Source organism: Polyodon spathula, chromosome 8 (assembly GCF_017654505.1).
Source record: "Polyodon spathula isolate WHYD16114869_AA chromosome 8, ASM1765450v1, whole genome shotgun sequence".
Classification (NCBI taxonomy): domain Eukaryota; kingdom Metazoa; phylum Chordata; class Actinopteri; order Acipenseriformes; family Polyodontidae; genus Polyodon; species Polyodon spathula.
In genome coordinates this window covers 42,600,702-42,617,485 of record NC_054541.1, presented here as the reverse complement: position 1 = coordinate 42,617,485, position 16,784 = coordinate 42,600,702, and the positions used below count along the sequence as shown (strand labels likewise).

Here is a 16,784-nt window from a genome sequence, read left to right as displayed (position 1 = left end):
GCTCTGGGACTGCAAGTGTTACCTACTGCTGCCTGTTGCCTAAAAAAAAAAAAAGAATACTGATCAGCAATATATTTCACAGGTCTTGTGTGGCATTTACAGTCAAGCTGTAGAAACCAGTTCTTGATGGCAAACATTTAATGAATGAACAGCAGGGGGAACTCATGCTCAATGTATACATATCTAATCAGTAATAAAGTAGAGGAGGTCATCTACATTGCCAGTCATTTGTTATTACTAAAGCAACCACGAAACCCACTAGAATTTCTGAAATCACATAACCAACATTTATTTTGTTAAATTCAATTTTTTGTATTAGAATTGTGATTATAATATGCCCTAGAGAGACTTTTAGCTTGTTTCACTAGACCCCTATTAGCACTACATTAACTAAGCTTAGATCTAAGTCCATGATCAATGGCAATCTGAATCTGTAAACCAGTCATCTATGATTTTGTGAATAAATGTAGTCTTGGGAGTTTCCACTTATTAGTGCTCATTTTCAAAAGTATAAAAGTCAGTCAAAGATGTCCAAAAGTAATAAGGGTTTTAATTAATTGGATTGTATAAAAAATAAATTACAAAATTAAAACTAAATCAACATATCTAAATATAACAAGTTAGATCCCCACTGGAATATATTAGCAGCAACTACATTTAGAATGAGTCAGTGTAGATGAGAAATAATTCTACATGTTTAAACCACAAAAGACTCTACATTAGAGTAAACAGGTAATCAGCTTTCTTTGATTATTTAGATTTAATGACTTAAGATGTTTATGTTCAGTAGCTACCTCGAATCAAATTGAGTATTTTCTCCTGCACTCTTTGTATGACAGACCCAACTTACAAAGAGTACGCGAGAGATAGACTCTCAACTTGATTAGAGGTAGCCACCAATCATAAAACATACCATAAACCCTGTATTACAGGTTTTCTAAAAAAAAAAAAAAAAATATACATGTACCTTAAGCCAATGTTACTATGCTTACAATACTTCAATATTAAGTACTGTAGTTTAAGTACAATTACAAATATGTTCTTACTTGGAATTTTTCTGATTTCCACTTTGTGTTTGCTCCTCTTGTTTTAATCCAGCAAGTAGAGCTTCTCTAGAGCAGTGCTTATCCTGCATCGTTAAAATAATAATACAAAAATAACTTAAAAACACTACTGTTCAAAAGTCAGAATGAAAGTCAAAATGTGTTCAACGTTTCGAACTCTTGCCTGTAAATGAGTAATGAAGGACAATCTCTGGCGAGGGAAAGGCTCACAGCTTTCCCAAAAGCACTGCCCTGGATATGTGTCTTTGCTTCCGTGTTGTGTGGCAGCATGGTAGAACACCTGAGACGGTGTCTGAAACCACCTGAAATGAGAGGAGGACTTCAATAAAGAAATAACGTGCGACACATCACCACATTTACATCAGAAACCAAAACAATTCCCAGGAACTCTTTCAATAGTGTTAGTTTTCTATAATATTAACTGCACCTGCATTGTTTTACTGGTTGTAATCTTAATCCCACATTGAAAACATTACACAAACTAGGAAAAAAGGTAAAATTGTGAAGTTTAATTTAAATAGACATACACGATGATTCATTAACACCACATCAATGTGAAAAACACAGCATGAACACGTCTTTAGTTTTGTTTTAAGCCAGGCATTCAGAACACGCTGGTGATGAATATCCAGACACTCAAAAGTGTAGGTACAAAGGTACAAAATTACGTGTCAGGCCAATGGCAGTGCTCAATTCAAACATGTATGGTAAAAAATATTTTAATTTAAAATGTTAAAATACTGGGTGATTCATAAAGCGCAACTACTACACAAAAATAAATAAGTAAGGATTTACCTTTTACAAGATTTCCATAAGCACATGAAGTTCTGTCCAGGCTTCCTTACATGCTCTGAATGCTGACTTGAAGTTGGGGTTACAGATGGAGGTGTAGTGGAACTCACTTGTGGTGCCTGTACGGTTATTGTTGACGAGATACATGAAGGCTGTTAAACAAAAGTGGAAAAACATTTATTTTTAAAAGTTGAACACAGATGAGATATGGATGTGCTGCAACAGTTTGGTTAAATGAGTTTCATTATAAGCCTTGATGAACTACTTAAAGACATACCTACCAAAACAACCAACCAGTCCTGCAACATGAAATGCCAACAGTTTACACAAGGTGTATCAAATGAGCATTACCAATACTTTACAATTCATTTTCTTATTTATTTGCTAAATCAACATTACTGATCTCACTTTATTAATAAATTTATATATGTATAGATTTGGCATACAATAGTAATTAAAAAAGAGGAAAAAAGTTCTCTAACCTGTGTCACCAGCCCTTGTACAAAGGGAGGTTGGTGCTGTTGTTGTTGGGCTGCATTTTCTATTGCTGCTTTAGCTAGAGTGCTTGGGTCAGCACCAGCTGGCACAGCTACCATTGTTGCACTGCAGCCAGCATTGTTGGGGTCACTAATTGTAACAATTCTCACCCCTACTTTATTGGGGATTCCTGAAACAGTACCTCTGTCCATATCCTCTGCTGGTCTCTTTACACCCCGGCTTTCATTTGAGCCATTAGAAGGCCGAGGCTCAAATGATGGTACGCACTGAGGCGCTGCAGTTCCAGACTGGGATACTGTTGTGAATGGATTTACAGTGGTTATCGTTACTGAGGCTGTAGACTGCAATGACATTACTACGCATGGATGCTGCTGCTGAGGCAAATCTGATTTTAAACTTGAATGTACAGGCCCATTTGATAACTCTGCACTATTACTGCTAACCTTTTGGTATACCTCCAATGGTGCATTTGCAATAGGCAGAGCATTATTTGTTACTACTGGCCCATTTGTCATTCTTTCAGAGTGATCAGCTTTGGCAGTATCTTGCCGAGTGGGGTCTGAATTCTCTTGCTGTTCCGGTGGAGAGATCTCTCCATTTCCCATGTGTTTGGAAGCTTTATGATTTGGAATGTTTTTACTTAAATGAGAACCATCTCCTTTTTCAAAGTCACAGATCCCGTTCACCAGGGACTTTCTCAGGTCACTTTTTAGCTCCTGTGCATCTGCCTGCTCCGTACACTGCATCCCATTGGAAGGATTGTCATTGACTTCGGACAGGGGCCCATTCGTGACCTGCATGCACTCACTGGCCTCCAACTGGTTTTTCCCTGAGTTAGACGGAGGTAGACTAGAGTCAATGTATTTTTTTCCATTAACAAGATTTGCTGCAGGTGTTTCACTCTCCTTTGAGTCCCCATTGCTGGTTTTGGCAGCCCCTTCTGGGAGGGAAGAGTTCTCCATTATTTCAATTTTGCGTTCATGTACATGTAGCCCAGTTGCATCTTTCGCCTCTTCCTCCTTCTGGCAGATGATCTTGTCGCCTTTAAACGGTGGTGTGGGGGACTGACTTGTTTGCCCAACTTGAGATGTTGGAACGGTCTGTACTTGAAGGCCAACTCCAGGTTGTGAGCTGCTTACTGAGATTCCTGCTGGCGCTATAATCTGCGATCCACTTCCCTGACTAACAGCAGCGGTGGTAAAACTGGTATTTGGCACAACTGTGAAGGTTACCTGGTTACCAGCAGTACCTTGGATGATGGTTGCAGGGCTGCTAGTGGAGATCAACTGGCCAGGTAAAATCTGCAAATTGGAAATGGGCACAGTTTGGACAGTCCCCTGTGATTGAATAGAGCTCTGGACCAGCTGAACATTTTGCTGGCCTACCAGTAGCTGCTGGGGTTGGGGCTGACTCTGAACACCAAAACCTGGATTTTGGTTGTTCGCTACTTGGTAGACCACCTGAGGACTCTGAGCTCTAGAATTATTTGGGGGAGGTAACTGGGGAGCAGGGAGAATCAGTTTGCCTCCAGGAGTAGATGGGCCTCGCTTTGGAAGAAGCAACTGTTTGATCAAACTAGATTCAGTGGAGGTAGGTTGACCTGGAGGTGAAGGTGCAGGCTGAGGCTGAACTTGCATCTGTGGCTGTGGGGGGAGGTGGTGGTGCTGCTGTTGCCTCTTAACAGACAACATCTGGCTGACGGTTGGTGGAGGCCCTTGCATCTGCATGGTGTTTGGAGATGCCATGATCTGTGGCACGTGACTGCTGGCTGCAGGCCCAGTAGATGGTGAAGGAGATTGGGTAATGCTTGCTTGTCCAGCCAACTGAACTGTTTGACTGGCTGGAATGGAGGTGGGATTGGAGAGTACGATTTGATGGATGGCTGATGCGTAGGCTGGGTTCTGCTGAGGGTTCGGGCCGACTATAACCACACTTTGCTGCTGGGTCTGCTGCGGATGGTGCATGGGCTGCGGCATTACAGTGGTCTGTGAGGGCACAGGCTTGGGAGCGATGTTCTGGAAGGTCACGCGAGACGCCTGAGGGCTTTGCACACCTGCTATGGTGAACACCTGACCACCAGCAACTTGGAAGTTCTGCACCGAGGTACAGGAGACAATACTGGGGGTGGAAGTGGATATATACTGCTGGGGTGCGAGGATGACCGTCTCCTGTTGGTGGCCCGTTGTTCCTGGTTGCTGGGATGTCTGCATGGGTAGGGATGATGTAGTCACCAGCTGCTGCCCTTGAGAGGCTGAAACATTAGACACTGCCGGAATATTCTGCACCCTGCCCGCGATTATGTGAGTCTGAGGCAGCCCTTGCTGAAATACAGTGACCGGGGTTCCAGAGGGTATAACTGGAGAGTGGTGAAGCAATTGCTGTGAAGTGACAACTGTCACAGAAGGCTGGTGCACTGTACTGTTGTGGTTCTGAACAACAGAAACGTTGACGGGAACAGCTGACTGAGAAATGGAGCCCTGGATCACTGTTGCTTTCATAACCTCGCCGGGTTTGTTCTGGATCACAGTCATTGCTGTGTTTTGGTGCTGCTGGGCCTGCACAGGCTGGTTTTGGGATATCCTAGAAACAGTCTGAGCCGCACTGGAGACTCCTTGAACCGTGAAGGCCATCTGTGAGGCTGCCACATTGGCAGTAAGGCTACTGACCGGTGTTCGAGGGAAGTGATTTCCTACACTCTGAGGTCCATGAGGCAAGCCTAAAAATGAGGCACAGCGACAATGAGATCCTAGATTTTACTTGACAAGCTTTTTATCATTACCATATACCAGCTGAATGGCAAAATGTTCACTTTATATAGTACAGTGAAGCTGTGTTTTCATGTCACTCAAGGATGTGTATTCAGTGGCTTTGATTACCTGTTGGTGGAGTCTGGGAGATTTCTGGAGTTGCAGGAGAAGCCTGTTGCTGGTAATAGAGCTGGACTGGAAGTGGAATAGCCCTCCTGCGAATTCCAACTACATGGATATGAGCTTGTCCACTATTCTTGGGATCATCCACTCTCTTTATAGTATGGTTTGGAAAGATGCCCCTAACACACACACACACACACACACACACAAAAAACAAAAAACTTAGATTAACAAAAGTCAAAAAATCTAACAAGTTTGATTTCTAGCTGGTGCTCATAAGGCAGTAAAAAATATAAATGTTGTCCGCTTATAAAAAAAAAAAAAAAAAAAAAAAAACGTTATGCAAGACAGCATAAATGGAATAGAAAAGGAGACTGAAAGTTACACGAGAGCCCCAGAGGTGTAAAAATAAAAATGGACAAAAAAAACTACATACCTTAAGCATTTATAAAAGCCAGTAGATGTTAAGATTCCACCTCGAGCCATTTTACTGCAAATTGAAAGGTAATCCGAGTACATCTCTGATCGAGAGACAGAGCTTTCAAGGTGTGCCTCAAAATGTGCATTTAGCCTTATAAAAAAAAGAAAAGGTTTTAAATCAGTTTTAATCTTTCCAACTTTTACTTCGGAATAATACTGCAAAACAACTGTTTATCAGACTTACCACTGAGATAAAAACTTCTCCCCATCAATTTCAACAATGCCAGGTGGAGTAGCAGTTGATTGCACAGGAACAGTTCTTGTTGCTAAGAAAACAGAAAAAATGACCCAGCATCACTTTTTGCATTTTTCTACCACTAACCATTTAGCCTAAAGAGTGTTAAGATAGTATCTTTGCCAATTTATAAAACAGCTTTTAACCATGGTATATTCAATTTGTTTTTACTATTTTATAAGAGGATGCAAGCAGAATTGTACTTATCCAAGCCATTTCCAAAAAAGCACAAAAACCATAACACTGCAGCAAATAACTGATATACACTGTTAAATACCCCCAGACATTCAAACAAAGCATCTCTCTGTAGTCAGTCTGCATGCATCCATTTGTCTAGTTGGGGATAAAGTAATACATTTGTTAAAGTCCGTATGTGTTTGTTAATAGCCCAAAGTGAAGCAGCAAATGGGTTTTCCAGTATTAAAATGACGTGACAATATAAAATAATGTCTGCAAAAGAAACTGGTAATATAGAACAGGATGAGCTGTTGGAAAGGCTGAGTGCACATTGTGGGAAATCTGAATAGAGGTATAGTATAGTAATCTTTGAATTTAAGACCTGACACTTTGATAAAGCACCTGAGTTATTGGATTGGTCTCCGTTATGTAGCAGAAATGTCTGGTCTGTGTTCAAATCGTACTCAGGATACAACAGTACTTTGCATGTGAAAATATCCAGCATTTTCCGAAAACTTCAATCTATGTATACAGTTGAACTCTAATTAGATTTTCTATCGTTAATCATGTAAACACAGAAAAGTGACATTTTAAAAAAATCAGTTTTCGGAAAACGTTTTTTCATGTAAACATACTGACTGTGACACAGAAAACTTTGTCCTTAAAAGGTTTCTGGTGGACTGCGATACTCCATGTCACCCTAGAGGGGGCAATCAAGGGGCATATAAACAGAAAGATGTTTTATGTTTACATACTGTCTGCCACAGTATACTAAATAGTGTGGATTGATCCTCAGGACAGATCTCTGAAAAACATAATTCAACAAACTATTTATGAAACTGTTTTGCCTCACATTTGCTGGCGATAACAGATTTAGTTAAGAGATAACAAGCATACTTTGCAGTAAGCTGTATCTTTTTACGTTGTTTTTTCCTACAGTTACTGTCATATATCAAACCTGATAGAAGAAAAACAATTGAAACACTACTTATTATAATAATATAAATCAACAACGCTACTATTAACATAACTGAAAATACTACTAATATGACTACTACCAACAGTACTAAAAAATACTCAAAATAACTAAATTTGAGTCAACCTACATGACCCTGGAGTGATATTTGTTTGTTTGAATCTGCCAGTGATTTATCTAAAGCTATTCTTACCTGGAGCTGGTGTTCCATGCGTGTGTGCTGGGATATGCTCCACTGACTGTGGCCTTATTTCCGACACCACTTGGTTATTAGTGCTTTGATGCTCAATAAGCTTCACCACTGAGAGAGCATCAGGTCCAAAGGTCTGGATGTCTACAGATACCAAGCGTACCAGCAGATCTACACAGGTACAGAACAAAGCATGTCTTTAATCTACCAGCAAAGAAAATATCACATTTCAGCTCCCAACCTTTGTACAGTATCCATTAAATTGCCCAGTAAGGCTTGTTTTCAGATCTTTTCATTGACATTAAACCTTACTCTGTACAAACAGAACTATATCACTTACTAAGCATAGTTTGATACTCTGGTTGCAAGCATACAAACCCTGCATTTAAACACATACAAATAGTTAAAGTGACATTTTATTGAATGTACACGTGGATAAATGGGTTGGCTTAATGCTCTAAAATTGCTTTCCTGTTTTTAATAACATAGGTACACTTATTTCCGTTAAGTGGTATGCTGAAATGACTTGACAATTCATAACACGTTAAATTATTATTTTGTTGGTAGATCTAACTATCCAAGCACACTAAAAATATACTTGTTCTCAATAACCTCAAGAAATGGGATGGCCAATGTAAAGGGAATGTGCTTACCTATACTCTTGTCCACAGAAGCTATCTTTGTGCAGGTGCCATCTCCCAGTTCTGTAAGCATATATAGCACCTCTAGTGTGGAGATTACAAGCAGCACATCAGGTAACGTGAGATGACACATTATCTCCCTGTAGGACTCTTGATCCACATACTCACAAATGAGAACTCCATTATCATCTGCTTTACACAGGTTTCCCAATATCTCCATCGCTGAAATAAAAACCAATCATGAGCACAAGACTGATGTGCACTAAATAAAAACTTTTTACACAAGAAATACCATTAAAAAAAGAACTGTATTTACCCCTCATTTTTAAGAACCGATCTCTTGACATTAAACATTTTGTGATAGTGTGAAACATAAGATGAGTAGTTCGAAAATCAACAGGATCCAACTGCAGCTGAAATATTAAGCAAAAGAAAAACAAATGTTACAGCGGGTCCATTTATATCATACTTTATGCCTGAGCAATTCAATTTCCAATAAGCAAAGCGCACTGTTAATTTAATTTGAAAAATGTTGAATTTAAATTTTTGGAGGAACAAATGTTTTTTTTTTTTTTTTTTTTGTTAAGACTTTATAAGGCAATATAAATACAACTGAATGTAAAGAAAATAAAATCAGAAAGACAAAAGATGCAGAAGAATTTAAATGGGTAACACAAAAATAAATCAATGAGTGACATTAGATAAACCCAAACTATTTTCTGAAAAATGAAAGATGCGATAGAAAACCTGATGACTAACAAGCATTGCAGCGTTCAAAAAATGTATTTGGTTTGTAATTGCACAATGATGGATTACCAAGTTTAAGATCACATCTCAATTGATTAAAATTAGAAAAAAATACCTTAAAAATGTGCAGAATGCTTTGGGTTAAGTGCAAGTTAAACCCATTAGAACAGTGTCCATAGCAGGTAACCTTACCTCTCCTGCTACATTGCCCAGTGTATCCAGTCCCAGCTGCCTCAGAGAAATAAAGTGACAGTGGGCACACAGTAAAAGGAATCTCAAGCATGTCCGATTAGCTGCCAAAAGTTTAACATTTGCTTCCTCAAATGAGAGGTTTCTGAGTATAACTGCAATCTGAAGCACCCGCTGCCCTTCAACGTCATTAATGCCAACATTTCGAGGAGGATGGAAGAGAGAATCCCAACTGCTGTCTTTAGTCGTACCATCTTAAATAAAAAGACAATACAACATGTGTTTTAAAAAATACAGTTCATACAAAGTAACCAAAAAGCTACGTCAGTTATACAGCTAAAATAAATAAAGAAAAATACCTCTCACACTGTTAACTAACCTTGTGATGTGCTGCTCCTGTCTGCAATGAGGTCCCGTACTTCGCTATCTTTTACCACGTCCTTCCAGAACTAGAGTTCAAAAAACAAATATTACTTTCAGGGCAGAATTAAATATTATCACATGTTTTCAGGCTGCATATTGGCAATAAGGAAAAAACCACACACACACGTCATGAGTACAAACTAAGCAGAGTCTCCTGCACAAACTACGATGAAAGAAAGTCCCCAACGTGGACATTTTCTGCCACAGGTATAGATAGATTCAATATCAATATCTTTGAAAAAGCAGTTCTCTCGATGCAGTTGAAAATGTAAGTTGTGACATACGTACTTTAATCCATACGATACCTCCTTATATTTCCAGATGCCGATATTAATAACCTGTGCTGAGGAATGTCCTATCTCAACTGAAAAAGTAGTTCTCTAGACCTATGTAAAAGGCAAGTGTAACTCGCATATACATTTGGGCATATATATAAAAATTACCTTTATAAAATCCCGAGATGTTTTCTCTTTCCATTCGTCCCCAAATACAGTACAAAAACTTCCTAATGCTGTAGTGGTGGAAAAAAGAAAACATTTTAAGCAAGGTTTTTAACCATACAAGTCTCAATGCTTTTGTTTTCAATTCGGAGCCTTCCACTATGTCAGCCAATAGCTACTCTTGTGTAGAGTACCTCTCCATCAGTTTCAGTCTAAAACCCAAAAAGACAGACCCAATAAAAACTGGACAGCAGCATTTGCCCAAGGCATTTCTTTATGCTGGGTACATGAACAGGGTTAAAGTCTACTAGTTGATTTTTGATTACCTACAATATTATTTCATGGAATAAAACAAACACTGTAAAAGTAGTACAGGACAAAACAGAGCAAGGTTTGTATAATCTAGGCACTTAAAAGTGGTCTCCAAAAATCTCATTTAGGGCACATATAGCATTCATAGCTGGCACAGTTAGTTAATAATACATACTTAATTAAATCTGAAAGCTAGTTAATTATACATCCTATTTTTATTTCACACATACAGACTTGCTTCTTGTTCCGACCACAATAAATGAAACCTTTAATTCTCTTTGTGAACAAGAATAAAGATTTATAAATAAATATGTAAATAATTGTATCATTCATTTTGTCCGAGGAGAGAGAGCGTCTCTCTATATATTATATATATATATATATATATATATATATATATATATATACACACACACACACAAACTAAGTTTACAGTGCTTGTTACAGCACATGTTTTACAGTCACTGGAATAACCATAACAGATTACTGAAACGTCTGACTTGTAATGCACAAAGGTTAATGACTCAATTCAATTACACCAGAAGCCTTCTTGCTGTCATTAACACAAACAGCAAGATCCACTGTTAGTAAAAAGGGGTGTATACTTAATGTGCATGCTTCCTTAAGATTACAGGAACCACAACATGTTAAAACCTTACAAAAATCTTTAGCAGTGGTGGTTTCCCAGTTACCCAGGGGATTATTCATTTCTCTCTTTATACAGCATTTCCTTGCAAGTAGGCCAATTGTATATAGTTTTTGTTAATTAAAAAAAAAAAAAAATCAAAAAGAACACTGCATTTTCTGTCCCAATGATTTGTAAAACAGAATCATACCTATGACAGTAAAGACCCATAAAATGCCAAGGTAAAGAAATGTATTGTTGAACCAGTTCTTGCATTCAGCAGTATAAGAGCTAAGATGACATTCCATTTGTAGCCAGATTGTTGCATCAAAAACAAACTTTTAAAAAGTAACTTACTGTCATCAAAAATTCCAGCATGGGCTAGTAATAATGTGATGAGTTTAGGGTCTTTTTCAAGTTGCATTACATGCTTGCTTTCATTTGAAAGAAGTGTGCAAACATTAATGGCAAAATCCACTTCATTAGGGAGTCCAGATAAAAGAGAAAGCACCAATTTGTTGTAATCGCATGCTGTGACAAACTCCATGGAGAGCCCATAGCTTTGGCGAAGATAATCTGTTGAAGACAAAGAAAAACGCATACAGAATATAAGTTAGGAATTTAACTAACCCATAATGTGTTTTTTTTTTTTTTTTTTTTTAATATCCCTTTAAAGAAATATAAACCGTTGCTAACTGTGCAATTGTATCATTGGTATTACTCCTACAGCGACTGTCAAAAATCTGGCATTCTGAGACCTTGACCTGGAGGTCAAAGGTCAACGTTTCCCCACAATCCTTGCATGTTGCTTAGTTTACCTGTGTGACAATTACCTCCATGGGTGTGTGGCTGGAGACAACAATAGTAAAGTGTAGTGACTGATTCGAGTTGCCACAGACTACTGGCATCACTTTCTGTAAAAAAGACTCTCCGAAATCTCCAATTTAAATATGCCAACACAAGATTCCCATTTGAGGAGAGAGGCAAAACACACAAATAAAAGGACTGTTTACTGTACATTAAGAGGCATTACTAACGTTAAGGCAACTACACACCAGCCTGAGCTGTCTGTGTATCTAAGGCTGCCCTCAGCTGACCAACACTAGATGTGAAGCTGTAAAACACTGTCAAAGCAAAGGCAATCGGCACAACATTGCTCCTGTAACCCATTATGTGCTGAGAAACACTGCAATTCCCAATTATCTGTCAAAAACAAGCGTTTCCCTTATTAACACATATCAAAATGTCCAGTAAACTGCGGAAGGTACAGTAAAGCATGTGAGCCATTTTACATCTTCAATCCTAGCCTTTTCATATTTTTATAATATTCTGCTCATTGTGTAACACAGCAGATACCATCTACTACCAGTGCCTACCCAATGCAAATAATTTACCATACCCATACTGTGTCTGTCTGTACTTCTATATACAAGCATATCATTCAAAACTGTTAATTGCAGTACAGGCTGTCAAGATGATATTCCACTGTATATAAACACACACATACTTGCAGCTGGGTACAGTACTCGGCAACAAAATAACAGCATTCAAATAAGATAAATAGCATGGCAATTAGAAACCTTTTTTTAAAAGTGATTTTTTTTTTTTTTTTTAAATATAGATTACCTGATACAGTGTGTTGCTGGTAGTTGTAGGAAGCTGGAATTGCACCAATAGGAAGCAATGGTTTTGGATTGCCAGGCTGTACCTCCTCATCATCTTCTCCAAAGTGATGGACTTTTTCGTACTTTTCTAAATAACTGTGGAGACAGAACCAGAACAGATAAGAATTTGTTCCACCACTTTTCAGCTATTTTGTTGTAACCCTTAAAACCTTTTTCCAGAAGGCTAAAGCATGATCATTAAAACATGGTCATGTAATATTTTTTATTTATTTATAGACATGTTAATAGTTTATATTTATCCATTAACAAAATGCAAAGTGAGTGAACAGAAGAAAAATCTACATCAAATCAGTATTTGGTGTGACCACCCTTTGCCTTCAAAACAGCATCAATTCTTCCAGGTACACCTGCACACAGTTTTTGAAGGAACTTGGCAGGTAGGTTGGCCCAAACATCTTGGAGAACTAACCACAGTTCTGTGGATTTAGGCAGCCTCAGTTGCTTCTCTCTCTTCATGTTATCCCAGACTCGATGTTGAGATCAGAGCTCTGTGGGGGCCATACCATCACTTCCAGGACTCCTTGTTCTTCTTTACGCTGAAGATAGTTCTTAATGACTTTCACTGTATGTTTGGGGTCGTTGTCATGCTGCAGAATAAATTTGGGGCCAATCAGATGCCTCCCTGATGGTATTGCATGATGGATAAGTATCTGCCTGTACTTCTCAGCATTGAGGAGACCATTAATTCTGACCAAATCCCCAACTCCATTTGCAGAAATGCAGCCCCAAACTTGCAAAGAACCTCCACCATGCTTCACTGTTGCCTGCAGACACTCATTCGTGTACCGCTCTCTAGCCCTCCTCCAACAAACTGCCTTCTGCTACAGCCAAATATTTCAAATTTTGACTCAGTCCAGAGCACCTGCTGCCATTTTTCTGCACCCCAGTTCCTGTGTTTTTGTGCATAGTTGAGTCACTTTCCACGTCGGAGGTATGGCTTTTTGGCCGCAAGTCCCATGAAGGCCACTTCTAACCAGACTTCTCTGGAGAGTAGATGGGAGTACGAGGGTCCCACTGTTTTCTGCCAATTCTGAGCTGATGGCACTGCTGGACATCTTCCGATTGCAAAGGGAAGTAAGCATGGTGTGTTTTTCATCTGCTGCACTAAGTTTCATTGGCCGACCACTGCGTCTACGGTCCTCAACGTTACCTGTTTCTTTGTGCTTCTTCAAAAGAGCTTGGACAGCACATTTCTGCCTGGGAGAAACATTGCTGATGCAGTATAACTACCTTGTGTCTTGCGGCTGTGCTCAGTCTTGCCAAGGTGTATGACTTTTGACAGTAAACTCTCTTCAGCAACCTCACCTTGTCAGCTGAGTTTGGCTGTTCCTCACCCAGTTTTATTCCTCCTACACAGCTGTTTCTGTTTCAGTTAATGATTGTGCTTCAACCTACATATTGAATTGATGATCATTAGCACCTGTTTGGTATAATTGTTTAATCATACACCTGATATGCCTACCAAATCCCTGACTTTGTGCAAGTGTACCTAGAAGAACTGATGCTGTTTTGAAAGCAAAGGGTGGTCACACCAAATATGGATTTGATTTAGATTTTTCTTCTGTTCACTCACTTTGCATTTAGTTAATTGATATATAATTATTTAATCATTTAAATTTATCTAATCATTTACCCAATTGCTTTTCCCCTCACCGCAGAAGATTCCCACATGGCGCAGGACACCCGAAGGTGTATGACTCGCCCTGCGCACTACGTGGCTGCGCTTCTACCAGATGAGCCGCTCAGGGACAATACTTTTTTTATTATTATGTAAAAATGTGTTTGTTCAACCGTTTAAAATAAATAAATAAATAAATAAAATACAAATTGCATGTTGTGGCGCAGCAATTCTCTTCTTTTGACAGATTTTTATTAAAAGATACAGACTTTACTGAAATATAAACCATTTATAATTACAAAAATAAAAATAGCCCTACTCAGCTCTTATGACCTTCACACAAATAGCACAGATCTTAACAAAAGGCAGTACAAGCAGCAACAGCAGAACCAAAAATATCAATTCTATTGATTAACTTGATTTTGAAAAGCTGACCGTCAAAAATGTAGTACAGGCTTACTGAAATATGTTTCCATTATGAACCTTGGAAATATGCTCAACAGCAGGAAAACAGCATTTTTCATGTTTACAAAATAAAACAAATATTCAAGTTAGTGTATGAAAGTGCCTCTGTAGGATTAATCTAGAGAAAGGCTAAGTTTGTTCTCAGACTCCTCGTTAATACCCTCACACCTGCAGCACAAGCAAGGATTTAAACAGACTGATTGAACACAACAGCGAGTGGCGCAGTGGGGAAACCCTGAGAAGTACAGTAGGAGAGCAAGGATGAAAAAACAAAGTTCAACTAAACCTCCAGTGTTACTGTACTGATCCAGCTCACTTCCTCTTTTGCCCGAGGACACTTGGGAGGCAAAGCTTCTAAATACACAAATAAAAGGACCTCTAGTAAAGAAGATTAAGATATTTCAAATCAGAGACTATAAAAACATATTTCAACAAAACCAGTATCAAATGCTGCAGTACCATCTGATCTGACTAGGATACAACCACTCTTACCTGAGGCCAGGACTAATCAACACATTCTTTTGTTTCATGCATCTCAGTAATTAAAAGTGTACAGTGTCATCTAAGGGATTTAAAAAGTTAGAAGCCTTGTGTGCACTGTAGCCTACTGAATGTATTTATTCGGAGATACTTCCTTTAAGAGCATTATATTATATTCCACAAAACAATTATTCACAAAAGAGGCAAAACCACATCTTCCAAAGAGTTTTATAGGCATGTTAAACCTTCATTCAGCAGTAATATCCATGTTACTTTCACTATCTAAACAAAACTGCCAAAAGGCATTCAGTTTCACCTTCTCGAATGTTACTTTTTTTTTTTTTTTTTTTAGCAAAGGAAACGCTTTGAAACAGACAATAAAGTAGCATTCACATATAGTAAGTGCATTGCACAACTCCACGTTTAGCTTATACATAATACATAAAATACAAATCCATCATTGTATGAAGCAGCCTTTCTAACAAGCTATAAAAATAAAGCAAAAACTGATCATTTCATAATAACTTTGTTTATGTCCAGCCCTTCGTGTGTAATGCTTCAGTGTTTTCACAAAAGAGGATGCTCCCTTGGTATGCAGTACTCTACAACATCACTGAATCATGTGCACTGTAATTGTTGCCATGGAGCTGTCGTTGCTTTTCAGCCACCAGTGCGGTTCCCTCCAGGCTCACTACACAACACAGAGGCATCATGTTCCAAACTGGGAAAGTTGAGAAATTATACTAACAGCTATAACTGTAGGGTTACAGAGTTATGTTACACAGTTCATTATAGCAATTTATTTTGTTAACTATTTGTGAAAAGAAAAGTCTAGAGATCTGCCAAGAAGTTTGCCACTAACTGGTAGAAAGGAAGGAGCAGCTTACTCATTATATAACTTACAGTTGTACAATCTGCAGGAAACAGAACAGAAGTATATGTTGACAGCAAACTCTCTCTAAAACTTTCTTTTTGGTTCCACTTCTTTCTCAAAATTAACTGGGGTGAAAAAGGCATTCTTTGAAAACATATATATCTATATAGGGCTCGCAAAATCTCTAGCCCGACGTTCCGGGGCAACCAAAATAAATCTGAAGGACAACGTGTTTTTTTGGCTGCTTGCCCTACATAAACGTAAACGTTTCTTGTGACCAAATCCCACGAGGACTGCCCCATGTAACACCCCTAACAACTCTAGCAAGCCTGTCTAGTCAGGTGACTGTGTCTGCGCACCGAAACAAAGGGTAAAACGGATACTACGACAGCCGAAGTATCTACTTTTATGTTGTAGGCTGTGATTTTTTTAATCGAAGTTAGACTGGAATTATAAGCTACTGTACTCTGCCGTATTCACATTTTGTTATCTTGTTACCTTTATTAAATCGTTAACTTTATTTCCCAATCCAGAAAAAAAAAAAAAAAAACACAAATCGAATATGGTAGTTATTATCACTGACTTAGACTTAGCACATAGCATGTTGACATCGCTTTTTTCATTTCTTTAATGTGATTAATAAAATGTACCGATAATTTTATTTTAAATGTATGGTGCTTGCTTGTAACTTACAGTACAGAGTGCAGCAACAGTCTCGGTCGAGCGTAGATACACTATTTACATCCTCGCTATATATGTCCTTAATTATATGACTAAATAGTGATTTAAAAAATAAATAAATCAAACTGCTGCTGATGTTGGCTCGTACAGCTCTACGCAACCAGAACTGCAAAGCAACTTTTTTTTTTTCTCCCCCAAATAAGGAACCAAGATTTCAATTAACATTTGCAATTGAGACAAAACAAACTTTATTGATGCGCTTTTTTTGGGGGGGGGGGGGGGGGGGGGGGGGGGGGTGTATGTGTATCCGATCCCCAAGGGG

The 16,784-nt window shown here is 38.6% G+C and overlaps 1 protein-coding gene across 1 annotated transcript in view; it reads right to left on the bottom strand.

Moving 5' to 3' along the window:
• The window catches only part of LOC121319984 (AT-rich interactive domain-containing protein 2-like), a 37,747-nt gene that overhangs the window by 2,070 nt on the left and 18,893 nt on the right, over positions 1–16,784 (bottom strand). The window contains exons 4-19 of the mRNA XM_041258025.1: positions 12,286–12,419; positions 11,017–11,235; positions 9,726–9,793; positions 9,239–9,308; positions 8,863–9,113; positions 8,240–8,336; positions 7,936–8,145; positions 7,286–7,453; positions 5,889–5,970; positions 5,661–5,795; positions 5,231–5,403; positions 2,339–5,070; positions 1,860–2,008; positions 1,228–1,366; positions 1,047–1,129; positions 1–39 (exon numbers count right to left, since the gene is read on the bottom strand). The exon at positions 1–39 is cut by the window's left edge and continues 85 nt beyond it. Coding sequence (XP_041113959.1) covers positions 1–39; positions 1,047–1,129; positions 1,228–1,366; positions 1,860–2,008; positions 2,339–5,070; positions 5,231–5,403; positions 5,661–5,795; positions 5,889–5,970; positions 7,286–7,453; positions 7,936–8,145; positions 8,240–8,336; positions 8,863–9,113; positions 9,239–9,308; positions 9,726–9,793; positions 11,017–11,235; positions 12,286–12,419 — 4,749 coding nt within the window. The remainder of the gene's footprint in view (positions 40–1,046; positions 1,130–1,227; positions 1,367–1,859; positions 2,009–2,338; positions 5,071–5,230; positions 5,404–5,660; positions 5,796–5,888; positions 5,971–7,285; positions 7,454–7,935; positions 8,146–8,239; positions 8,337–8,862; positions 9,114–9,238; positions 9,309–9,725; positions 9,794–11,016; positions 11,236–12,285; positions 12,420–16,784) is intronic.